Source organism: Emydura macquarii, unplaced genomic scaffold, assembly GCF_026122565.2.
Source record: "Emydura macquarii macquarii isolate MOO-44397 ecotype Brisbane River unplaced genomic scaffold, CSIRO-AGI_Emac_v2 contig_2636, whole genome shotgun sequence".
Taxonomy (NCBI): Eukaryota; Metazoa; Chordata; order Testudines; family Chelidae; genus Emydura; species Emydura macquarii.
In genome coordinates, this window is record NW_027132773.1 from 16,792,233 (window position 1) to 16,816,944 (window position 24,712).

The 24,712-nt window shown below is 40.3% G+C and overlaps 1 protein-coding gene across 8 annotated transcripts in view; it reads left to right on the top strand.

Annotated features, from left to right (window-relative positions):
• LOC137163844 (uncharacterized) overlaps positions 1-24,356 on the top strand; it is a 72,944-nt gene extending 48,588 nt beyond the window's left edge. For 2 of the 8 annotated variants that reach the window (XM_067564225.1, XM_067564229.1), the window contains 2 exons: positions 9,139-9,205; positions 11,604-12,053. In XM_067564225.1, the coding sequence (XP_067420326.1) occupies positions 9,139-9,196 (58 nt within the window). In that variant the 3' untranslated portion in view covers positions 9,197-9,205; positions 11,604-12,053. Of the gene's footprint in view, positions 1-9,138; positions 9,206-11,603; positions 12,054-23,060 lie in introns of those variants that run through there. The other 6 variants (XM_067564231.1, XM_067564228.1, XM_067564224.1 and 3 more) reach the window with 6 other exon arrangements.
• The last annotated feature ends 356 nt before the right edge of the window (positions 24,357-24,712 follow it).

Consider the following 24,712-nt stretch of genomic DNA (forward strand, 5'->3'; position numbering starts at 1 on the left):
GATGCAAACTACAGGCCTCAGAAGTAGTAAACAGCAGATCAAGAGAAGAATGGCCAGCTGGACCAGGATGAAGTTGGGGAGGAGTAACTTTTTGTGTCATATTCCTCTCAAGGCAGCTTACATTATAATACAATTTACTTCTGTGGCTTTATTATACTACAGAAGGGCTGGCTAGAAGTGCATGGCAAGTGGCTGTGTAGCCAGTGGCAGCACAGAAGACAGGCTGTCATGCTATGCTGGAGCCTGGAAACGTGGATGGGCCAAAATCCATCAATGTCCATCCCGCTGTCCTACTGGACACTTGACCACTAGGGACTAAACAGAGACCACCAGCCCCTTTCACATAAAATGCAAACTGAGTTTTGACCCAGTCTAATTGTAAGACTATTTATAAACAAATTGATAAACAAGGAATATGAACACTAAAAATATCCAGTTAGCTAAATGGCAGAACAAGGAGCAATGGTCTCAAGTTGCAGTGGGGGAGGTCTAGGTTGGACATTAGGAAAAAGTTTTTCACTAGGAGGGTGGTGAAGCACTGGAATGGGTTACCTAGGGAGGTGGTGGAATCTCCATCTTTAGAGGTTTTTAAGCTGCGGCTTCACAAAGCCCTGGCTGGGATGATTTAGCTAAGGTTAGTCCTGCTTTGAGCAAGGGGTTAGACTAGATGACCTCCTGAGGTCCCTTCCAACTCTAATCTTCTATGATTCTAAATATGTGATTAAGGGAGAGGGGTTGTGTTTAAACTCAAATTTTAAGTAAAGTCTATAAAGTAAATTTGGATTTTTAAGACATACTCCGAAGTTTGTTGTGTGGTTGCTTACTTGCCATGTGCCTGCTTGATTGATGTTTATAGTGTGGTCTGTTTGGAGGGCTGTGTGCTGAGCCTAGCAGACCTTCCCAGCAAGGATCTAGTATCCTTTGATCGCTAGTCCTTTTAGGATCCTTTGACAAGGGGGTGGGGCTAACTCAGGGAGAACAGGAGTTTAAAAAGCAGCTCCTAAATGACCAATGGAGCTAAAGAACGGGGAAGTTTTGCGAGGGAGATTAATGCCAGATACACCTAAAAAAATTATCTAAACACAGGACAGTAAGCCCCCGTCCCAGAAAAATCAAACAAAAACCCCCAAAGAACAAACAAGTAAAAAACATGGAAGAGTAAAAATAGTGCAGGCAGAAGTCCAGCAGCAGGGTGGGGGCTACCCAGTTTATTGCCCTGAATGCAATATGTATAATTACCTGCCTTGTGGCATATGTGTGCGAGCAACTCACAGCTCTGAGACTGAGGGCTTGTCTTCTCGTACAGCTGCACAGCACTACAGCCGTGCAGCTGCACCAGAGTTATGCTGCTGTAGTGCTTTAATGAAGGTGCTACTACTGTGAAGTTAATCCATCTCCCTGAGAGGCGATAGCTATGTCGGCAGGAGAAGCTCACCTGTCAACATAGTGCTCTGTGTGTGTGTGTGTGTGTGTGTGTTAGGTCAGTATAACTTCGTTGCTCAGGGGTGTGGATTTTTTCACTGATATAGGTCTGTAGTGTAGATCTAGTGGCTGAACTGGATGAGCTAAGAGAGTCAAAGAGGTACAGAGATGAGACTTTTCAAGACACAGTAGAGCAGTCTCATTCCCAGCCTGATATCCTCTGTGCTGTTGAGGAAGATGAAAGTCTCGGGGAAGGAGAACATCAAACTGCAGCAGAGGGAAATGATCCCATAGTTGGGACCGTCCTTCCAGATGATGTCATGGAATCCTCTTGCACTGAGGAGACCCTTCTGAGGGGAGGGTACCTCAGTTATTAGGAAGAGACATATAATAGCAATGGGCAATTTGATTATTAGAAATATTAATAGTTGGCTTTATGATGACCAGGAGAACCACATGATGAATTGCCTGCTGAGTGCAAGGTTGTGGACCTCTTGAGATATCTAGATAGACTTTTGTGTAGTGCTGAGGAGGAACCAGTAGTCGTGGCACATGTAGGTACCGATGACATAGGGCAGCAGTTCTCAAACTGAGGGTTGGGACCCCAAAGTGGGTCACGACCCCGGTTCTAACGGGGTCTCCAGCGCTGGCATTAGACTTGCTGGCGCCTGGGGCTTAAGCCAAAGCCTGAGCCCCACCACTCAGGGCTGAGGCTGAAGCCTGAGGGCTTCTGCCCTGGGCAGCTGGGTTCAGATTATAGCTCCCCTCAAGTAGGGATGAAGCCCTTAGGCTTTGGTCCCCCTTCCTGTGATCATGTAGGAATTTTTGCTGTCTGAAGAGGGTTGCGGTGCAATGAAGTTTGAGAATTGTAGAAGAGAGCTCCTGGTGGCCAAATTTAGACTGCTAGGTAAGAGATTAAAGTCCAGGACTTCCATGGTAGCACTCTCTGAAATGTTTCCAGTTCCATGTTCAGAGCCAATTAGACAGGCAGAACTGCAGGGTCTGAATGCATGGATGAGACGATGGTGCTGGGAGGAGGGATTTAAGTTTAATAGGAACTAGGGAACTTTTTCAGAAAGGAGGAGCCTATACAGGAAGGATGGGCTCCACCTAAACCAGAACCAGACTGCATTTAAAATTAAAAAGGTCACAGAGGAGTTTTTAAACTAAGCTCTAGGAGAAAGAGGTGCAGAGGAATACACAGTTCAGCCAGAGATGTTCCTTAGGGGAAGATTTATTAAAGGGGGTTCTCTATATCTTAGTAAAGAGAAGAGAATAGAAGTTGATAAAGCACATGTAGGAACTGAACAGAAACAGTCAAATGAAAAAGAGATCTATTCAATCACATCACATGAAGACAAACAACTAAATATTGAACAATTTTATAAGTGCTTGTATACAATTCAAGAAGTCTAAATACAAATATGGGTGAATTTGAGTGCCTGGTATTAAGTAGGGATATTGATACGATAAGTGTCACAGAAACTTGGTGGAATGATGATAATCAGTGGGACATAGTAATAGCAGAGTACAAAATATATAGGAATGACAGAGTAGGTCGTGCTGGTGGGGGACAGGCACCATAGGTGAAAAAAAGCATAGAGACAAATATAGTAAAAATCTTAAATTAATCAAACTGTACCATAGAATCTCTATGGACAGAAATTCCATGCTTGAATAATAAAAGTATTGCAGTAGGAATAGACTTCTGACCACCTGACCAGAATGATCATGATGATTGTGAATGCCCAGGGAGATTAGAGAGGATATAAAAATAGAAAACTCAATAATAATAATGGGGAATTTCAGCTAGCCCCATATTAACTGGGTATGTATCACCTCAGAATAGAAATACAAAGATAAAATTTCTAGATCCCATCAGTGATTACTTCTTGGAGCAGGTAGTCTTAAAATCCACAAGAGGAGAGGTAATTCTTGATTTAGTCCTAAGTGGAGCACAGGATTTGGTCCAAGAGGTGAATTTAGCTGAACCACTCAATAATGGCATCTATAATATAATTATATTTAACATCCTTATAGAGGAGAAAATACCAAATAAACCCACCACAGTATCATTTAATGTCAAAAAGGGCAACTACACAAAAATGAGGACGCTAGTTAAATGGAAATTAAAAGGATCGGTCACAAAAGTGAAATGCCTGAAAGCTGCATGGAAACTTTAAAAATACCATAATAAAGGCTCAAATTAAATGTACACCTGAAATTAAAAAAAAACAAACAAACAGTAAGAGGACAATAAAAATGCCACCATGGCTAAACAACAGAGTAAAAGCGGCAGTTATAGGCAAAAGATATCCTTTAAAAATCAAGACGACTGTCATTATGCAAAAGAATAAATGGACACAAATCAGACATAAAAATGGTAACATCCATAAGCTAGTAGGAGAGCACTTCAATCTCCCAGGACACTCTGTAGCTGACTTGAAAGTTGCCATACTTCAACAAAAAAACTTCAAAAACAGACTTCAGCAAGAAACTGCAGAGCTGGAATTCATATGCAAACTTGACACAATCGGACTGGGTCTGAATACGGACTTGGAATGGTTATCTCATTACAAGAAGTAATTGTCACCGTTCACACATTCTCACCTTCTGATCAAAGGTTGTGAAGAGGCCTCATCTACCCTAACTGAATTGACTTTGTTAGTACTTGCCTCCCCATTGTTATGTTTCTTACCCTTATATGTATATATATACCTCCTATCTGTGATTTCCACTTCATGCATCTGACGAATTGTGTTGCAGCCCATGAAAGCTTATGCCCGCAGAAATCTGTTAGTTTTTAAGGTGCTACAGGACTCTCGTTGTTTTTGCTGTATACAGACTAACACGGCTACCCCTCTGGAACTTTAAAAATCAAAAGTCAAGTCCTACGGAGGAAAATAGAAAGGAGCATAAACTCTGGCAAGTCAAGTGTAAAAGTATATTTAGTTAGGCAAAAAAAAATTTGAAGAGCAACTAGCAAAAGACACAAAAAATAACAGAAATGTTTAAGTACGTCTGAAGCAGGAAGCTACCCTCCAAACAATCGGGGCCACTGAACAATCAAGGTGCTAACGGAACACTGAAAGAAGACAATGCCGTTACGGAGAAGCTAAATGAATTCTTGTCACGGTCTTCTCTACAGAAGATGAGAGGGAGATTCCCACACCTGAGCCATTCTTTTTAGGTGACAAATCTGAGGAACTGTTCCAGATTGCGGTGTCAGTCAAGGAGGTTTTGGAACAAATTGATAAAGAGTAATAAGTCCCAGGATGAGATGGTATTCACTGCAGAGTTCTGAAGGAATTCGTATATGAAATTGCAGAACTACTAACTATGGTATGTAATCTATCACTTAAATCAGTCTCTGTACCAGATGACTAGAGGATAGCTAATGGAGTGCTGATTTTTTAAAAAGGCTCCAGAGTTGATCCTGGCAATTACAGACTCATAAACCTAACTTCATTACCAGGCAAATTGATTGAAACTATAGTAAAGAACAGAATCATCAGACACATAAATGAATACAATATGTTGGAGAAGAGTCAACATGGCTTTAGTAAAGGGAAATCATGCCTCACCAATCTATTAGAATTCTTTGAGAGTGTCAGCAAAGTTGGACATGAGTGATCCAGTGACTATCATGTACTTGGACTTTCAGAAAGCCTTTTATAAGGTCCCTCACCAAAGGCTCATAAGCAGCCATGAGATAAGAGGGAAGGTCCTCTCATGGATCAGTAACTGGTTAAAAGATAAGAAACAAAGGGGAGGAATAAATGCTCAGTTTTCAAGTGGACTGAGGTAAATAGTGGGGTCCCCAAAAGATCTGTACTTGGACCCATTCTGTTTAACAAATTCATAAATGATCTGGAAAAAGGTGTGGCAAAGGGTTGCAGATGATACAAATTTACTCAAGATAGTTAAGTCCAAAGCTGACTGCGAAGAGATCTCACAGAACTGGGTGTCCAGGCAACAAAGTGGCAGATGAAATTCAGAGTTGAGCAATGCAAAGCAATGCATACTGGAAAACATAATCCCAATTATACCTACAAAATGACGGGGTCTAAAACAGCTGTAACCACTGAAAAAAGAAATCTTGGAGTCATTGTAGATAGTTCTCTGAAAACATCTGCTCAATGTTCAGCGACAGTCGAAAAAGCTAGCAGAATGTTAGGAACCATTAGGAAAGGGATAGAAAATATAATGCCACTATACAAATCCATGATACACCCACACCTTGAATACTGTTTGCAGTTCTTGATGCCCCATCTCAAAAAAGATACATTAAAGTGGAAAAAGTACAGAGAAGGGCAACAAATGTGATTAGGAGTATGGAACAGCTTCCAACTGAGGAGAGATTAAAAAGACTGGGACTGTTCAATTTAGAAGAGACAAGGGAGAATATAATAGAGGTCTGTGCAATCATGAATGGTGTGGAGAAAGTGAATAAGGAAATGTTATTTACCCTTTCATATAATACAAGAACCATTGAAATTAACAGTCAGGAGGTTTAAACAAACATAAGGAAGTACTTTTTCACAAAATGCACAGTCAGTCTGTGGCACTCATTGCCAGGGGATGTTGTGAAGGCCAAAAATATAACTGGTTTAAAAAAGTTAGGTAAGTTCATAGAGGATAGGTCCATCAGTGTCTATTAGCCAAGATGGTCAGGAATGCAACACTAGAAAATATGGTACAGGAGATGGAAGAATGAGGACTGCATAAAAGAAGAAAATAGATGAGCTGTAAGGAGAAGGGACGCAAGAAAGACATGAAGCAACTTATAAAGGAAGGGATCACTGATAATTCCTCAAGAAGTCTGAGTAGTAGGGCTTTAAAAATCTGGAAGCTGCATTAATATTGTAGAGATCCTTCTCAGTGGGAACTGAAAAGCATCATGACTTGGCTCCACTTTTTGAACAGCTTCAGAATATCTTTTTTCAGCTTCCTTAACCACAGCTTCAAAGCAAGTATTGAACTTGATATTTCAGACTTCCCTCCCATAATGGAATCCTGGATCTTCTTTATAAACAGGCTCCTCAACTCTATATTTGACCTTAATAGTGCCATTTCCTACTCCAGGGGTAAAAGAACACTAATTTCCTGCTCTCAGTGTTCCTTCAAATTTACAAGAAAGCCCCTTGAAGAAGTATTATTTCTATTTTCTCGGTTTCCGGGTTGTTATGTGAAGAATCCAGTAAATTCTAACCATTCACTCAGCTTTTCTCCCTAGCATACTAATCCATCTGGGCATGTCTAAATTAACATGGAATCATAGAATCACAGAAATGTAGAACTGAAAGGGACCTTGATAGATCATCTAGTCCAGTCCCCTACACAGAGGCAGGACTCAGTATTATCTAGACCATACCTGACAGGTATCTAACCTGTACATAAAAACCTCCAATGATGGAGATTCCACAATCTCCCTTGGTAATTTTTTTCCAGTGCTTAACTAGCTTTATAGTTAGGAATTTTTTCCTAATATCTAACTTAAATCTCCCTTGCTGCAATTCAAGCCCATTACTTCTTGTCCTAGCCTCAGAGGTTAACAAGAACATTTTCTCTCTCCTCCTTGTAACAACCTTTTATGTACTTGAAGACTGTTGTCATGGCCCCCCTCAGTCTTCTCTTCTCCAGACCAAACAAACCCAATTTTTTCCATCTTTCCTCAAAGGTCATGTTTTCTAGATTTTTAATCATTTTTGTTGCTCTCCTCTGGACTTTCTCCATTTTGTCTAAATCTTTTCCGGAGCGTGGTGCCCAGAACTGGACACAATACTCAAGTTTAGGCCTTATCAGAGCTGAGTAGAGTGAAAGAATTACTTCTTGTGTCTTGCTTACACACTCCTGCTAATACATCCCAGAATAATGTTCACATTTTTTGCAACAGTATTACATTTTTGAGTCATATTTAGTTTGTGATATACCAGTGGTTTTCAACCTTTTTTCATTTGCGGACCCCTAAAAAATTTTAAATGGAGGTGCAGACCCCTTTGGAGATCTTAGACATAGTCTGTGGACAGCCAGGAGTCTGTGGACCACAGGTGGAAAACCACTATGATACTCTATAACCCCCAGATCCTTTTCTGCATTACTCCTTCCTAATGAGTCATTTCCCATTTTGTATTTGTGCAACTGATTATTCCTTTCTAAGTGTAATACTTTGCATTTGTTATTATTGAATTTCATGCTATTTAATTCAGACCATCTCTCCAGTTTGTCAAGATCATTTTGAATTCTAATCCCGTCCTCCAAAGTGCTTGCAACCCCTTCCATTTTGGTATCATCCACAAACTTTATAAGTTTACTCTCTATGCCATTAATCTAAATCATTAATGAAGATACTGAATAGAACCAGACCCAGGACAGATCCCTGCAGGCCCCGACTCAATATGCCCTTCCAGCTCCATTGTGAGTCATTGATAGCTACTCTTTGAGTACAGTTTTCCAGCCAGTTGAGCATCTAGCTTATGGTAGGTTTGTCCAGGCTATATTTCTTTAGTTTGTTTATGAGCAAGTCATGTGAGACAGTATCAACAGCCTTACTAAAGTTGAGATATATTGCATTTACTGTTTCCCCTCTCCACCCCCCATTTACTCTGTTACCCAGAGAAGGATATTAGGTTGGTTTGACTTATTATTTTATTTTCTTCTAGGTGCTTACAAATTGATTATTTGATTATTTGCTCCATTATCTTTCCGAGTACCAAAGTTAAGCTGACTGGTCTATAATTCCCCTTTTATAGATGGGTACTATATTTGCCCTTTTGCAGTAATTGGGAGGAATTTGTTAGGCTGTGTGGTGTGTTGGGGAGCAAAACTACTACGTTGGAGGACATTGAGAAAGTGGGGGCTTTTGAGAATTTGCTGGATTTACCAATGGAAAATGAATGGGGTAAAATAGAGCACAATAAGAGAATGGGTTGGGCCTCAACAACTTTTATTTCTTTAGAGAGGCAGGAAATAACTGAGGCTGGAACCAAGTTTTTAAAATTCATTTTGGGAATTGAGAGGGAAGTAGCTAACTGCTTCTTAAAGTGGAGGGGCTTCATGAGTAGTTAGAGGGAGGGAGGGGATGTAATGTATATATGTCTCCCCAACCCCAAAACTGCTACCAGCAGCCATCCCCACCATTTCATTTTCCTCCAGGTTTACCTCTCAGTTGAGGCTGTAAAATCTTTCCTGACTCCACCTGAATCCAACTGCAGGTTGTTTGCGCACCCTTCAGGAGATGACTTCAGGTTTCTGGGGGCAGTAATTGCTTGTCTTGTTTGATGGAACTTTGTGTTGGGTGCCTCTTAGCTGCTCAGACGGAACAGAGAGAACTCCCTTGACTTGTGCACGTACTACATTTACACAAACACACACACAAAACGTATCACTTTCCTACCAAGAATTTTTTTTCTTTTAACAAAAAAACAAAAGTGCCCCATTCTATGAGAGGCAAGACTTTGGAGTTCATTAGGCATAGAAAAAACTACATGTGGTCCCTAAACTTAGCTCATAGTCACTTAAACGTCTCCTTTGTCTTCTACTGTAACGGTGAAACTAAGAAATGTCATATGATATTTTAAGCATGAGAATAACATTTCCTTGTCATTTTGATATCAAAGTGTAACACAGTGCAATAAAAAGATAAATGCTGTGACTGTTGAGTTAATAATTGACAGGTGAAAATGACATATGGCACTTTCTATTCCATTTCTCTAGCAAGAAGAAGCCAGAGCAAAAGAAATGTGAAGCTAGCAAGACCAAAGCCAAGAAGTAAGGCTTCTCTGTAAGTGTAGTTGCAAACAATGCCCACACTCTGCCTTTCCCATTTAATAAGATCGGGTGTGATATTTTCCATGGGACACAGGTATAAAAATGAGCTTTTCCCTTTCACAAAATTAGCTCCAGTGGTAACTTGATGAGATTCCAGTGCTAACTTGATGAGATTCTGTCATTTTTCTTTCCCATTTTAATCTGTTGTATGTGTATTGAAGGCCCCTTGTGCCCATATTTCACAGAGGAAAGCATCTAGAATGAAACTGGCAAACATTTGGCTATTTGGCCAGTCCACTTGTGGAGAAATCACTGGCTTTTTGTGAAAATGTTGTCACCAAGATCTTCAGCGCCTCCTACTCCCCAACTCCTTAGGCTGCCTATGCCCCTGCTTGCCCTGATGCACTGAATGCAGCTCTGGTGCACTTGGAGATTTGGCACTTTCTATTTTAACCAGGTTCTTCACCCTATACTACGTAATTGTGGTAGGGAATAAGGAAACCAATTCAAAATTGTTCCATAACTAGCTGAAACGATGAAAAGGCTTCCCGTTACAGTATATTCTATGTGAGACCTGTCTACTGTGTTACTCCAGTGGTAAGAGTAACTCAGTGACTCTTTACTGTGCAGCTTAGTCCAATGAAATTTATTTGTATTTACATTTTTTTAATATTTAAAAGTTGCTAAAAGCAGTTCTTGTTAATACAAATCATCCCAGCCTACCTCCAACTCCAAATGGTCTGCTCCATTAAGCAGAAAAACTGTAGGAACCGTGGTCTTTACTTCTGAAGCCTAGGCTGGAAGGACATCGTCATTAAAATAAATATATCTCAGGACAGGCCTCACTCACACCTATGGTGCTACTCCTGAGTCCTACTTTTCCATCTGCTGGGACAGAGCATCTTTCCTTCCAGTTTTCTTGTGAGTGCCCATAAAAAGTTATGTCGTGCATTCCTCTCAGACACCAGTGCTCAAGCCACCTCAAACAGTAGTTTCCTGGAGCACCTGACTGAAGTTTTGTTTGATGAGGCAGTATCACCAGTGTGAATTAGAAGGGGCGGTGGGCTTCTCAGACTCCTTTCTTTTAAAAAATTAATTTAAAAATATTAGGCATAATGTTCAACATGCTGAAAAGTGTAGCTGTCAAAATATTCTAAAGTGAGACAGTAATTGTTATACATCATAGCTGTTATGAGTCAACAACAGCTCAAGAGCATGACATATGGGAGGCTGTTCAGTTTGTTATGTGGGCTAGAATATCCTTATTCTCATAATTTACTTTGGGGTCCTAAACTAGGCAGAATTAAAATTTCTTTCTTTCCAGTATAGCATCCATATCCAAGCACAAACTTTTCTTTCCATGCATTTAGTGGATGGGTACCAAACAAGAAGATGCCACCCCCAGCCTTTTCTTAGGCTTTAAAGTTTGGTTTTGTTCTGAAAAGTGACTGTAAAAGTGGCACTGCCTTATTCGGAATCTCTGCTATCTGAATTCAGAAGCAAAGTTGTTTTCTTCAGTGACAAAAATAATATTTTATTAATCTTGTTATCTCTGCAGGGATAAACACGGCTGAGAATGTGAATCGATACAGATTCTTGTGTATCGATACAGATTTACTCAGTTCCAATTACAGAAAAGTCTACTCAGTTCCAATTTTGGGACCAATCAGTTACATGCATGCAAATCCAGTGAAGGCAACAGCATTGCACAGTTGTAGCTGAGGACATAATTGGGCTTGCAAAATCTATACTGTTGATGATACAGGACAAGAAAAGAACCCAGTTTGCCTTTCAGTTCCCAGGTTAAGTCTACAGGGCTACTATTAGAACTCCTTCTGCCCCCCATCATTTTACTTGTAATGTGAGCAGATTTTATCTGGAAGTCACTGAGACTTTCTCTTCCACTTGTGAACTAGGTTAAACGTTGTCCTGGGTTGAGTTAAAACTTCCTTCTTTTTCAAATAATGTCCCTATTGGTGATCCACTTGAAGTGTGCATGCCCCCATGAGCTTTCGATTGGAGATTTTCAGCAGCAGTGGCCATTTGGTCTCTGCATGCACCCTAGCTATTCTTTTGCCCATACCAACGATATATAGGGCTGTGACAGACAGACCATCCATAGTTCCTTATCAACTGCCTCGGCCTGAGACAGTTCAGCCTGCACAGCTGCTTACCTTGTTTGTTCTTTGTAGTTTAGTTTAGTTTGCTTTCTCTACTAATTTAGTCTTTATCGTTCAGTTGTTTATTTTTGTCAGGAGGAGCTTGATAAACTGAGGCTTTTAGCTTTCCCCCAGTTGAGAGAAGAACTTTCCTGGTTTTGTAATCTTAAACTATTCATTCTCTTACTACAAGTGCTATGTTTGTCAGCCACTGTTTTTACTGAGCTGATTCTAATGTTTTGTATTCTTAAGGTGACATATTGTTCTTGTAAAACCTGAGCCACCAAGTACCATCTTTGCAACACAGCTGTCTTAATCTATGCTTTGTCAAAAAAAAAAAAAAAAAAAAACTTTTCACATTCAAAATGTATCCAAAGTTCCCTCCATCAAAATCTCAGAAAAACAGAAGTGCAAGTGGAGGACAAGGAAGAGAGAGAGAGGGAGAAGCAGTATCAGTAGCAGAGGAAGAAGGAAAGCCTAAGCCAAGAAAAGTATAGACAGTTACAACATGGAGCATCTGAACCCAAACCCCAGCCCATATCCCGGCTTAGATGACAGGGGCTCTCGTGTCCAGGGGCTGTGCCCAAACCTTTGTAAAACCTGCTTAAAGGGTGTAAGTTCTTGTACAAAAGGCAGCGCGTCCTGCTTTTCCTTGGGGATATTTCTAAGCTGTGTTTTCATAAACATTTTCCCCAATAAAACACAAACAACAATTACACTAAAACTTACTATATATATATATATCAGCTCCTGAAAGAGCAACAAGAAACTCCTATATCCTTCAGAGTCTGTCTGGTTAGCCAAGAAAACAAACAAACAAGTACACAAGAACAAACAAATTTTCAGATCTTCTTCTATATTGCCAAGCTTATTAAAGCCGGCGGTGTACACACCAGTTTTTACAATAATCGTGGGATACTGCTATCCTCCCCACTTTTGCAATTCTCCACCAAAATGTTATACTTGTAAAAGAAAAGACTAGCAGGATCTTATTCAGAGGGACAAGGCAATATGCCACGTTTATTGTACATGTAAGAATATCAAAAAGCAGTCACATTCACACACACATTCATAAAGTTCTGCAAGCGGTGTGATATAATTACCAGTCCTTTTATGCATTGCTCGAGCCAACCTAGTGGCCACTAGGTTGGGCACAAGGAGGGAGCCAGGTCTCTGTCAGAGGTGAATCTGATGCTCCAAGATGACAATTGCAGAATGAGACCCAAAGTTTCCATGTTTTTACCCATCTTTTATACTTGCTGGCTCTCATGTAAGTCTATGGGCCTTGCTGTGTCATGCTGCCTCTGGGTTCAGTATAGTTGTTAATCACCAGCTAATTGAAGCATGACTATTCTCTTATTTCTATACTTTGTTGCCAGGATGGATCCTTCTGTACTTTAGGGTTGTTTATTTGTACTTTAGGATCGTTGATAGGTATTCGTCGGGTATACCGACGTTGATAAGTATTCAGGGTTGATCGTTGATAGGTAGTCAGGATTAGGATGGCAGTTGGTGTCTTTACTCCTCTTTCTGTTGTTAGAGCAGTTTAGGTTGGTGTCTCTTTATGGCCTGCACATACATTCCTCACTCACACAAAGGGAATTTATCAAGATATTTTTAGGTTCAGTAGTACAAGTTTCAGGAAAGAGCGTACTTCAAGAAACTAACAAGATGAAGTCCACTTATGTCACACTAAGCAGTACTATACCATTATTATAACAGTAAAGGAAAAATCTATATCTACCTCTATCTCTCTCATACAATAGAACAAGGAATCTACATCTGATTTGTTTGCACAGCTCCTAGGGAGGGCTCACAAGCTCCCAGGCCCAAAGTTTCTATTGAACTTGTTCTAATGCAGTGCTGTTCACTTATATAGGGAGCAGGAGAACAGCATAAGACTTTCTGGTTAGGAATCGGGGATGTTTTTTTGATCCAAAAAAGATACAGGTTGTACTACATTGATTCAGCACAAGATTGATACTGGGGGGAAACAGCCCATTAAACCACCACTTTACCAGTTTCTAGTAGCAAAAAGGGAAGAAACACTGCAGGCCATCAAGACAATGTATAAGGAAGGCACACTTTTCAACCAATCCTTGGCCCTTAACCATGGTTCTGGTTAAGAAAAAGGATGACAGCACTAGATTCTGTGTTAACTGTAGAAAACTAAATGAAGTCATCTTAAACTGAGGATTCTGATCCATTTCCATTAGCATGAATAGACCGTACCCTGGATGTTGTAGCAGATTCAGTCTAGTTTTCCACATTGAATCTTAAAAGTGGGTAATGGCAAGTGAAAGTGGATCCAAAAGACAGGGAAAGCCTGCTTTCACAGCAGGAAAAGACTTGTGGCAATTTAAAGTGAGGGCTTTTGGGAAGCTAACGGAGTGTATTATATGGCACGTTCCCCCTCAGCCTGTGTATATACCTAGACAATATTCTGGGCCATGCTAAAACAATTCAGCAGGAACTAAAACATTTTCAAATGGTCGATAAACTGAAGGTGGTCACTTTGAAACTGTTTCTAAAAGAGTTAATTGGGCATACAATTAGTGTGGAGGGAATTTCCACTGACAAAAAAAAATTGAAGCTATACAGAGCCAGCCAACACCCCAGACAGTCACAAATATGCACAGATTTATAGGGCTCTGCTCCTATTACAGAAGGTTCATTTGTGGATTTGCAAGTATTGCTGAACGGCTGCATAGGTTGGGTGAGAAAGAGAAACCATTTCAGTGAACAGCAGGGCATGGTGTTGCATTTTGAGAGTTGAAAAAGGCTCTTGTGTCTGCTCCTGTCTTGGCCTATCCATGTTTCAAAACCCCTTTCAGATTGGACACAGATGCTAATGCTTATGGTTTGGGGGCAGTGTTGACACAATGATACAGGGGACTTGAGAGGGTAGCTGCTTATTATAGCAAAAGTCTAAATTCTCTTGAGATAAATTACTGCACCACCCCTGCATACCCACAAGCTGACTGAATGGTGGAAAGATTCAGTAGGACTTTGGGAGTTCAGCTGGCTAGCTTTGTGGCACCAACATATCCCATTCCTTTTGATGGCTAATAGAGTACAAAGTCTATGCCGGAACTCCATATGTTTGGGCATGAGCTAAGGATCCCAGCAAATCTTTTGTGTGGAGTTCCTAAAGAGGAACAGAGGGACTTGAATCATTTGGATTATGTAGAAACCCTACAATCTAAAACTGAAAATATTCACGCCTTTGGCAGGGAAAATTCGAGGATAGTCTCTGACAAAATGAAAAGGCAGTATAATGTAAGGTCACATGGGGGAAATTGTTAAAAGAGGGGATCTGGTCTAGTTCCACAATCCTAGAAGAAAGAAGAGTAGGAGCCCTAAACTGTATAAGCCTTGGGAGGGAGCCTGGACTATACCGACACAAATCAATGAAGTGGTGTACAGGATATACTTGGGTTCAAAGACTAAACCCAAAATTAGCCATAAGAACCATTTTAGGGGGACAAGATTTCATCTTGGGTGTCCCCGGAATCTGAGAATGTAGCTGGAGAAGTTGAGGCTGGAAAAGTTGTGAAAGTAATGCATGTCCTACTCAGATAGAATGGGCAGGGTCTGCATCAGCCAGCAAATTCCTCAGAAGCAACAGGTATTCCTCAGGAGTTAATTGACAGGGCGCTTCTTTGGTAGTTGAAAGAAAGTCCATCAGAGAGAGAAAAGCCCCAAAGAGATTTGGGTGGGAATAAAATTTTTATGTTGGTGGTGTGGAACTATCATGCCAGATAGACACTGTATATATGTAAACAGTTTAGACTGTATCATTTGTAATTTGTTCATTTATGTCTTTTCTTTCTGTTTGAGATGGATTGTAGGGTGTCACCATTTTAGGCCTAATAGAGATGATGGACGAAGCTAAAATGGAGGGGAGGGTTGTTGGGAACTTAGTTAAACCTTGTTATAGGCTGAGTTCAAACCTCAGTCAAGCTGATGTGTGAACTTGTTCTTCTCTTAAGATAGTTGTAAGACACTCTTAAGGGGCTACACCTAAAACAAGGCCTAATAGAGTCTCTCCAGAAACTAGGACCATGTGTGTTGGGAGTTCCACTGGTTATTGTGTCCAGGTGTTTGAGTGGTGGGGATGAAAGACAACGCACAGAAATTGAGGACAGACAGAACACAAAGAGAGAGAGACAGAGGCAAAAAGCAAGAAAGCCAAGCTGTAGCCTGTGAGTACAATGTGATTCTAGGAAAGGTGAGAGAGAAAGCTTTTGGTTCTGTTGGGGCTTGGGGCTGGTAAGCTAAGAAATTGTTTCTTTTGATTTTGGTTCCTCTTGTGTTTGGAGGAGCAAGACTTTATACATTTTCTGTAAATAAACAAGATGGCATCAAAGATAAAACCAGACTGTCAACTTCTGCTTCCAACTGGAACATCCCCAGGCAGGGCTGGATTAACGCAGGGGCTTTAGGGGCTGTAGCCCAGGGCCTTGGGCTAAGGGGGGACCCGCAAAAATATATCCCTGCTCTTCTCCCACGTGACGTGGGCTCAGCGCCCTGGCCAGGAGCTGCTTTCAGCCCTAAAGCACCGCCGCATGGCGGTAGCTCTGCTCTCATAGCCTCGCCCCTTCCCTCCTGTCCCTCTCCCACATGACGTGGGCCCAGCATGAGTGTGAGTGCCGTTCAAAATTATCTCACGTGCCACGTTTAGCACACGTCATTGGTTGCCAACTCATGTTCTACATGTTTTAAGATTGAAATGTAACCACAGAACGGCTTTATGTTAATTAAAAGACAAGTTTTGTAGAGCGTTAATAGTTTCGATGACATAATTGTGATAATTTTGTTCTAAATTAGGAAAAGGACTTGTATACAGGAGCCCCACAAAATCTAATAGCTCCAGGCCCACAGGAGAGTTAATCTGGCCCTGTACCAAGGGCCCCAAAATTTAACTAGCTGCTCAAAGTGAAAAGGAGCAATAATACTGTGAAATTTATCTGTTCACCTGTAGAGGAGGTTTGGTATATTTCTAGTGATGAATAACAAATTTATAGCACAAATTCCTGAACAAAAATGGTTGGATTCTCCACACTATTACTCCAGATTTATACAGTGTAACTCCACTGAAGTAAGTCAAGTTATATTGGTATAAAACTTGTTTAACATAGTGGAGAATCAGACCCTATAGCCACATTCTTTGTGCAGCGGTAGCTGTAAATGACCTTTCCACTCCCCTGATCTTGAGGCCACTAGTGGATGAAATGTCCCCTGGTATAACTTTATGGCAGCTGCAATGGTCCCACAGAAATCTTCAAAAGGAGCTGAGATTGCTCAGAACCTCACAGGGTGTGTCTTGGGTGGTTAACCCATGACATTTGCAGGTACTATTCACGTAAATCAAGAGTACATGCATTCAGATTAACTTGTTAAATCCATGCACATTTTATGTGGGATCAACTATTTAAAGAAAATAAAAAACCCTCTAGAGCTATTAGAAATGTACCAACATTGATTGAATTATACCTTTATTACTAAAGAACTGCTTTTGCCAGCTGGTAAGCGGAGTGTCTAGGACTCTGCCTATTGCTCTTTCACAGCATGGTGACAACCTCATAATGAAATCAGAAATTCATAGAGGCATAAACACAGCTGTTTATGCCCATAAAATAAGTGGTTTACAAGAAAAGGCATAATCAGTAGTATCGAGTATTTTGTCAATTACATTAACAGCAGAGAAATAGAAAATGATGCCTATTTGACAAGAGACCATTTTCAAGATATTAAATTTGCATAATACTAGTTTTCTTATACCATGAAAAGCAATGAGACATCATAAAAAAGATGTATCCATTATTCATGAATTTAAATAGTCTGACTTGCATGATAAAATAAGGCTGAGACAGATTTTATATTTGTAGACTTATCTTCTCCTTAAAAAAATTACAGGCAATTATTGTTGTTGGTGTTTTAACTAATACTGTTTCTTGAATTACTAATATTCCATTTAATAGGATCTTGCAGTTAGTAAATTAAATATTTTCTTATTAACATCAAAGTAATTGACACCTTACTATGAGTCAGGGCTGAAACAGTAAACGTCTATGACAGAATCATACCATCACATCTGTTGGGCAGATTAAACATAAGCATAAATCATGAGAATTTAGATTTGTTGTAGTACACATGGTTTCTTCAGATGCTTCCATACTCCAGACAGGGATATCAACAGCCTGCTCACCAAGTCCATGTTGATACCATCAGATCTCTAAAAGGAGACGTGGTTTGGCCAAAAAAGAGGGCACATTTTTCCATCAATCAGTCTAGGTTTCTATATTAGGCTCTTTCATCTTAGGATAGAAATGGTGAGGGGAATAACTAGAATGATGAATGGAAGAAGCACAGATCAGATGTGTCCATTTCCTTTCACCTCACTGACGTGCAATCCAACACAAGCTTCATTTCCCCTAGTGCTACTAATTTGAATTCTACTGTCCCAGCTTCAGAAAATAGATTCAGCAGGTCTTGCAGAATGAACAGTCTGTAACTCTGGGTGCGAGGAGCAAGTTCCAAAGTAGAACACCCCTCATCAGAAATTTCCTGTTGCCACCCTCTTCCTATTTAAATGAAGGAGGTGTTGGCTTGGGCATCTCAGCTGATTTCAGTGGCCAAGGTACCACCGAGAAGAAAAGCAGTCTCCAAGGCAGACCCTAAGGCCCCCTTTAGAGCAGAGATTCCCAAGATGAACTATGGTCCATTGGTAGTGGACAGAGATGGAATAACTACCCACTAGGGAAGTTTCCTCCTAATCCCCACCAGTGAGTGGCCTGTATAGGCCCTGAAGTATGGGAGTTTATAGTTCTTACACATTTTTATCCTTTCTAAAGTAAATGCAGATGTTCTCATTATCCATATAATATATAATCCTTCTTTAAAACCTACTAAGCTCTTAGTTTCAAAATTATAATGTGGCAATGAGTTCCACAGGTGAACTATGCACTTCGTAAAAGAATATTTCCTTTTATCAGTTTTAATTTGTTCCCTTTCAGTTTCATTGAGGCTGAGATTATCATCCCTACCTAAGAGATTTGGATGCCCAATTCCTATTCAAATTATTTTGAAAATCCCACCCGGAATGTTCCCTAGTTTTTCTTTGAAAGCTTATCCACAGGGATTTTACTGCTGGTGTGCATGAGCCCCATGCATGCAAGATTGGATTATTTTGGCCATCCATATTTGTTGGGGCCATGAATGAGACCTGGTGCAGCTCCCCCTTGTTGACCAATCTGCTGTGTTTAGATCCCAAGCATTGGATCTGTAAGCTTTTCAACTCCCTGGGGTCTGGCCAGGCTCCAGGCAATGTCTTTCTGGTGTCAAGGCTCACTCCCTGGGCATAGACTGTTTGTTTGGTATTTCTAGAGAATGAGACACACTGTTCTAAGCCTCCAAGACCAGTGCTGACTACTCAAGGTCCACCAGTAATTTTAACACACACCCCTCAGAAGTCTGCCCTCATCAGTGCTCTTCCGGGAACATGATAAAAGAAACAAATAAAACACAGGCCTTGCAGAGGGATTTCTAAACCCCTCACTCTACTTTGAGACAGCACTAGAAATATGCAGATCCATCCAAAATAAGAAACACTGGTACACCATTACCTGTCTCAGTTGCCTCACCAATCTTGCTCATTCTTTGAGATTTGGTCAGTGACCTTTCAGGTCTCATGTCTCTTTTGGACCTCAGTCCTCCAACTCAGGCTTCTTGTCCAGATCATGGAGTCTGCTTTCACTCCTGCCTCAAGCTCCCTTTGTGTTTCTGACCCTCCCAGACTCTGTGTTCTTAACAATTAGCACTACCATCTTAGTTCATTGTTCCTTCTCTTGTTTTTTTCCTTTCTCTGCTCCCCAGCAGACAAGTTGGCTGTCTCTGGTTTGATCTTTCTAGATAGACTGCAGCCACCCAATTGTTCTGCTTATTGAGTTGTTGATGGTACTTAATGGCCATCCATCCCAAGGCTGATGCCCAGGGGCCACTCTCCCTTCCCCAAATCCGCACAGTATAGTTACTAGTTCTTTGGTTCCAGCCATTGGCAATAAATAAATACATAAAATTAAAAAAATAGATTGATTAGGGTACCAGGCCCCCAGCCATGCTTGCTGAATAAAATCTCTGAGATTTAAAACTTTCCCCTTTTGTGAGGCTGCTATCCTGCTCAGTGATAGGCACTCACTCTATATGCCTCTTTTGCCTCAATGAAGAACCCAACACTGAGAGATGCTCGATCTGTTGCTCCTTCTACAAAAAGACACAGAAAGTGAAGAAGGTCTACCTCAAGCTTTCTCTACTGGAGCTCTTAGTGAGGGCCTCCTCAGATCTGGAGACAAAAGATCCCAGTAAGCCTGAACAGTCATTTTTGACTAGTGCTCCTGTGAGCTGCAGCTCTACTCTGAACTCCTAGGTTCATTTTTCTTCAAAGAGATTGACCTATAGACTACATAGTCCAGTAGAATAATCAAGACTTTCTCTGCCCAGTCATCATCACAAGAAGGTAAGAAAGAGCATCTCTCCCAGAGCGGGCATAGACTTTCTTTGGTGCCTAGTAAAACAAGACAGAAGACCCATCATGTTTCTGTTTAATTGGAGGGCAACACATAACTCTGATCAAATCTCTCTGATGCCTCAGCACAGGCTGATCCCCAGGTACTCATGGTTCTGCCTGAAACTGTACACTTCTCCCGATATTAACTCCTCAGTACCTATGCTCTAGGTACCAACCTGCATAGTGCCTGCATCAACCTCCATAGTGTAGGTGTTTCTTGTGCTGACTTTCTCAGTACCAAAGATGATCTTGCTTCAGAGTGATCTCTGGGTGACTGCACAATCAGTCACCCTTGCTGTCCTTATCTGCTGTTCTAACCCGCCCATGTAGAAGTGCTACTATCTTGGTACTTCTCATTAATACTACACTGGTACTGAGAAGCTCTCCTGTTTAAGTTGTGAGTGGTATTTAAGAGCTCCTTAGCACATCAGGTGGGGTAGCTCCCCCATGAAAGAAGTATATTTGTTTTTTTTCCCCTCCTCTTCCAAACATAGCAGGGAGATATCCTTCATCCATACGCCTCATTCTACTTCATATGAGCTGTTCTAGTTTGGTGGGGTATCCAGCAATCACCATTACAAACCAGACCTTAGGGATCTAATGGGAAATAATCATTCTGGTTTCCACTGCCATGATCCTCATTCCTTTACACTTTCAACATACAGTCTTGACCAAATTGTATTCCTTAGAGTGTGCAACCAATTAGGAATCTTTCCATTACTGCCTCTGCTCCAGAGTTAGTGCTCCCTCCCCTACAAGATATCATAGTTCTACTCAAGAGAGTTTATTGAGTACTAACTCATGCATGTGAGCAATGAAGAGCATCAAGAGGAGGTAGAAGATCAGTTGATTCCAACAGCAGTATCTTCTTCCTGCTCCTAAAGAGGCAGTAATCTCTTCTACTAGCCAGCAGGATGATTTTGGGGTCTTCCCAGATCTCTTGTGATACATGGCAGACATCTTGGAGATTTCTGGTTGAGATAGTGCAAGAAAAATCACACAAATTACTGCTATTAAATTATTCTGCACACCACCTCAGTCTCCCACCTCATAGGCTTGTTATCAATGCAGGGTTGCTGGAACTAGCTAAGTTTCTGTATCAGACTCCAGCATCCATGGCACCCACATCCAAGAAAGCTGACAGACATTATCAAGTTCTCTCTAAAGTATTTCAGTATTTGTACTTCCACCCGGTCCCAGGATCACTGCTGGTGGTAGAAGTGCATGAAAGATCTAAACAGCAAGAGCCTCAAAAGATGACCCAAGGAAGAAGGACTGTAAGAAACGTGACTTATTCAGCAGAGAGGTCTACTTTTCCATTAGTCTTCAGATGTGCCTTTTGAATTATCAGTCACTTCTGTCAAAATAGTGACTAGCTGAAGTGTGACAAGGTGTCACAATTCATAGAGGACTTTCAGAGGAACATAGAGAAGAGCTGAAGTCTCTAGTGTCTGAAGGAGAGTTAGTGGCCTGAACATTTCTCCATTGTGACATACAGGGCTTCATAGCTCCCCTCTTCTAGCATACTCAGTGAGATGCAAATGACCATTGCGGACCTGCCACTCGTAGGTTACGAACCATTTTATGCGCAAACCAATGAAGCACTTCATTTGTTACAGGATTCAAGAGCCAATCTCAACTTGTTGAATATATACACTCTACTCTTGAGGAGGAAGCAAGCTAAACCCAAAGCTTCACCAGCCAGAGGCCCTCTACTTCTTTTTCTTAATACCCAGAGAGGACAGTTGGAACCACCAAAGAAGAAGATTCCAATGCAAAAGGACTCTGCTCTTCCTCCTGTTTCAGCTTGGGAGGCAAAGGGAAATTCAGGTCCACCTTACACAGCCTTTCATAAAGATAAGGTTCCTCTTAGGCCTCACCCCAAGTTTTTGCCTAGGTTGTTTCTGATTTTCATTTAAATCAGTTGAGTCGCCTCCCAGTTTTCTTCCCCACGTCCCACTCAAAAGGGGAAGCCAAGCTGCATGCTCTTGACATGGACAGGACTCTTTCATACTCCCTGGAAAGGAGAAGACCCTTCAGGAGCTCCCCCAAGCTGTTTGTAGCCTTTGCAGCTAGAATTATGGGTGAAGCCATTTCTACTAACATAACTCTAAAGGTCCTGCAGGATTGTATATGCTAAGAACACTGCTATATCCCCATAACCATAACTTCATCATAACAAAGTGTTAGGCTTGTAATTATGCAGCATGTTAAACATTTTATACCTTTCTGCGAATATTATTAAGTTAGAAAAAAAACCTGTCATTCTCACTCAGAAAAAATGGGCTTTGAGGTTTTATGGCTTACATGTTAAATCAGAGCTTGAAGATTCTGATTCCAAATAATTCTGCTAATACAACATCCAGCTTTATAGTCTCAGATGAATGATTTGAAATTCAGTGTCTGTAAGTGTCTCTATTAAAATATCATTATTGACTCAGTAAACAATATTATCAGAGGAAGCTTTGCTTTATCCAAATTCATTTATATATAATTGTAAGATGGAACAAATTGAATCTGGAGTTTGGTAACCAAATGCTGATACTCCCTTATTCCAACATAAGGCCCTGATCTTGCACACACTTATGCTCTAAAAGCAGTATTTACATGCTTAAAGTTGTTAAAGGATGAGGCCAAAGAATGTTCCTTCATACTGTAAATGTATTGTCCACAGTTATTCTGTTTGTAATGATTTACTTGGAAGATGAGTGTTTTCTCTTTTCGCTCAAGTATGTGATGAATCAGCATTAGAAATTTTGATCCCTCTAATAAATTTTACAATGAAGACATTTGTTGCAAATTCAAGCACTTTGAAACACTGCACATTTAGGCCCAGTCAGGCTCCCATTTAAATCAGCAACAAAATGCTATTTGACTTCTATGGATATGGGATTTGGCCCAGACGCTGTTTGTGTTATGGAAAAATTGGTCTCTATGTTTGCACCTTTTTAATATTTTGAGCGCAGAAATGGTAATTGACTTATCTTTGGGAAATGTCATCTACCAAAAGGAAATCTTTTCTCCATTATCACTGCATAGATTTTGCATAATATGGCTTCATTTTCACAATTAGATAATGCTCTTGGAAACTCATTTATTCTATTTACTTTTGGTTTAGATAGATCTGATTTGTTTTCTAGGTGAAGTACAGAACTTGTGAACACTTGTGAGATATGAAATCAATAACCAGCGAAGTAATATTAGTTAATTGTCATGTAACTTTTCAAGATAACCCACTCAGCAGGCCGGTGTGGAACAGTTGGTGAGCAAAAGATTTTGTTCAAGTTATGCATTTCTATATTTTAACGTTCAGTCTCATACCCGGTAAAATTGTCACTTGTCATTAATGAGAAAATAAAACACTGTTTCTGTATTTACCTATGTTGATCAGTTTATTCTCTGTATAGCAGAATAGGCTGTTTGTATTTTGTCATGTTTATATTCTCAGTGGACCCAAATGATCCTAATTTCCCCCAGAGTCTGAGGGTAGTTACTGGGTTTCTGGCCTCTAATTTTATATTGGGCAGTACCCAAAGCGTGGATCTGAACACATTCAAACTTCATGGAAGTTAAGATCTGAACTTTCTGTCTTAGGCTGATCTTTAGGCCTGAACCTGTGAGATGTGGAGCACTTTCAATTAATCACAGTTAAGGGCATTTAATATCTTGTAAAATTGGACTCCCAAGTTTCTATCTATATATTTAGAAGTCAGATTGTTTTCCCCACCTATGACATGGTGGCTTATTATCATGTAGCTAAGTGAGTATTGCTGTATTTTTGAGTCTTATCCTTTGTCTTCCAGTTCAGTAGCAGCATGTCTCTGTTTTGGTCTAATCTAATACTGTTGGTGGTTTAGAACCTCTCCATCTTGATAGTAATTTTAATTTAAAACTTCAGACAATTACACATTCCAGAGTGATCATCAGTAAACATCTAATTACATTACGTATTGGAGATGGAAACAGGCTGAAAAAAGACAACGTCTATCTTCAACAGGTCTAACAGATTTGTATCTCCAGCAGTTATCAGTTTCAGTGGTGCTCTGACAGGTCGTCTTAACTAGAGATTAATCTAAAGTTCATCCAGTCACTAGTGTGTCTGTGTCACTCCCACAGATGTCTGAGATATCAGAGGGCATTTCAGTGGAAATTTGTCATCACATTAAGGCTTTCTAAATAGACCATTTTTTTCACTAAGAAGTAAATATTTGAACCTGTTTGTTTCTAGTCATTTTGAAATATTTAATGTTAGGCTGTTTCTAATGGCTTTCCTATTATGATGATGATGTGATGTACTGTTTTGCATAGTTTTATTATGAACACAACAGAATGGATGTATGAGTTCACATTTGTTTTGCATTATTTTATCTTTTACTACATTTTTAGAATTTTAATATCTATATTCTGTTTCTTTTTTACGATATAAAAAGTGATTAAATAAAAAAAGTTAATTTACCAGAAATATCGTCTATTACAATGTTGAGTTTTGTGCTCTCTTTCTTGTTTCCTTGATTTCATTTAATTGAAGACATTTTTCTGATATTGTTTGTTAGGAAAACCGTCTCATTCACAGAGCTAACTGTCCCTGCCTTTTTTATGTCTAATAAGATTGAAAATCTTTTCTTTGTAAGTTTTGCTTATAAAAAGGTAAGGCATCTGGTGATTGCATTGGTGCTGTCTGTGTTCTACATAGAGGTCAGAGATGATTGGATTTGTTCATATGAATCATATCAGAAAATATACCCATTGTGCTTGCATTTCACTAATCCTTGGGGCAGCACATTCATCTGTG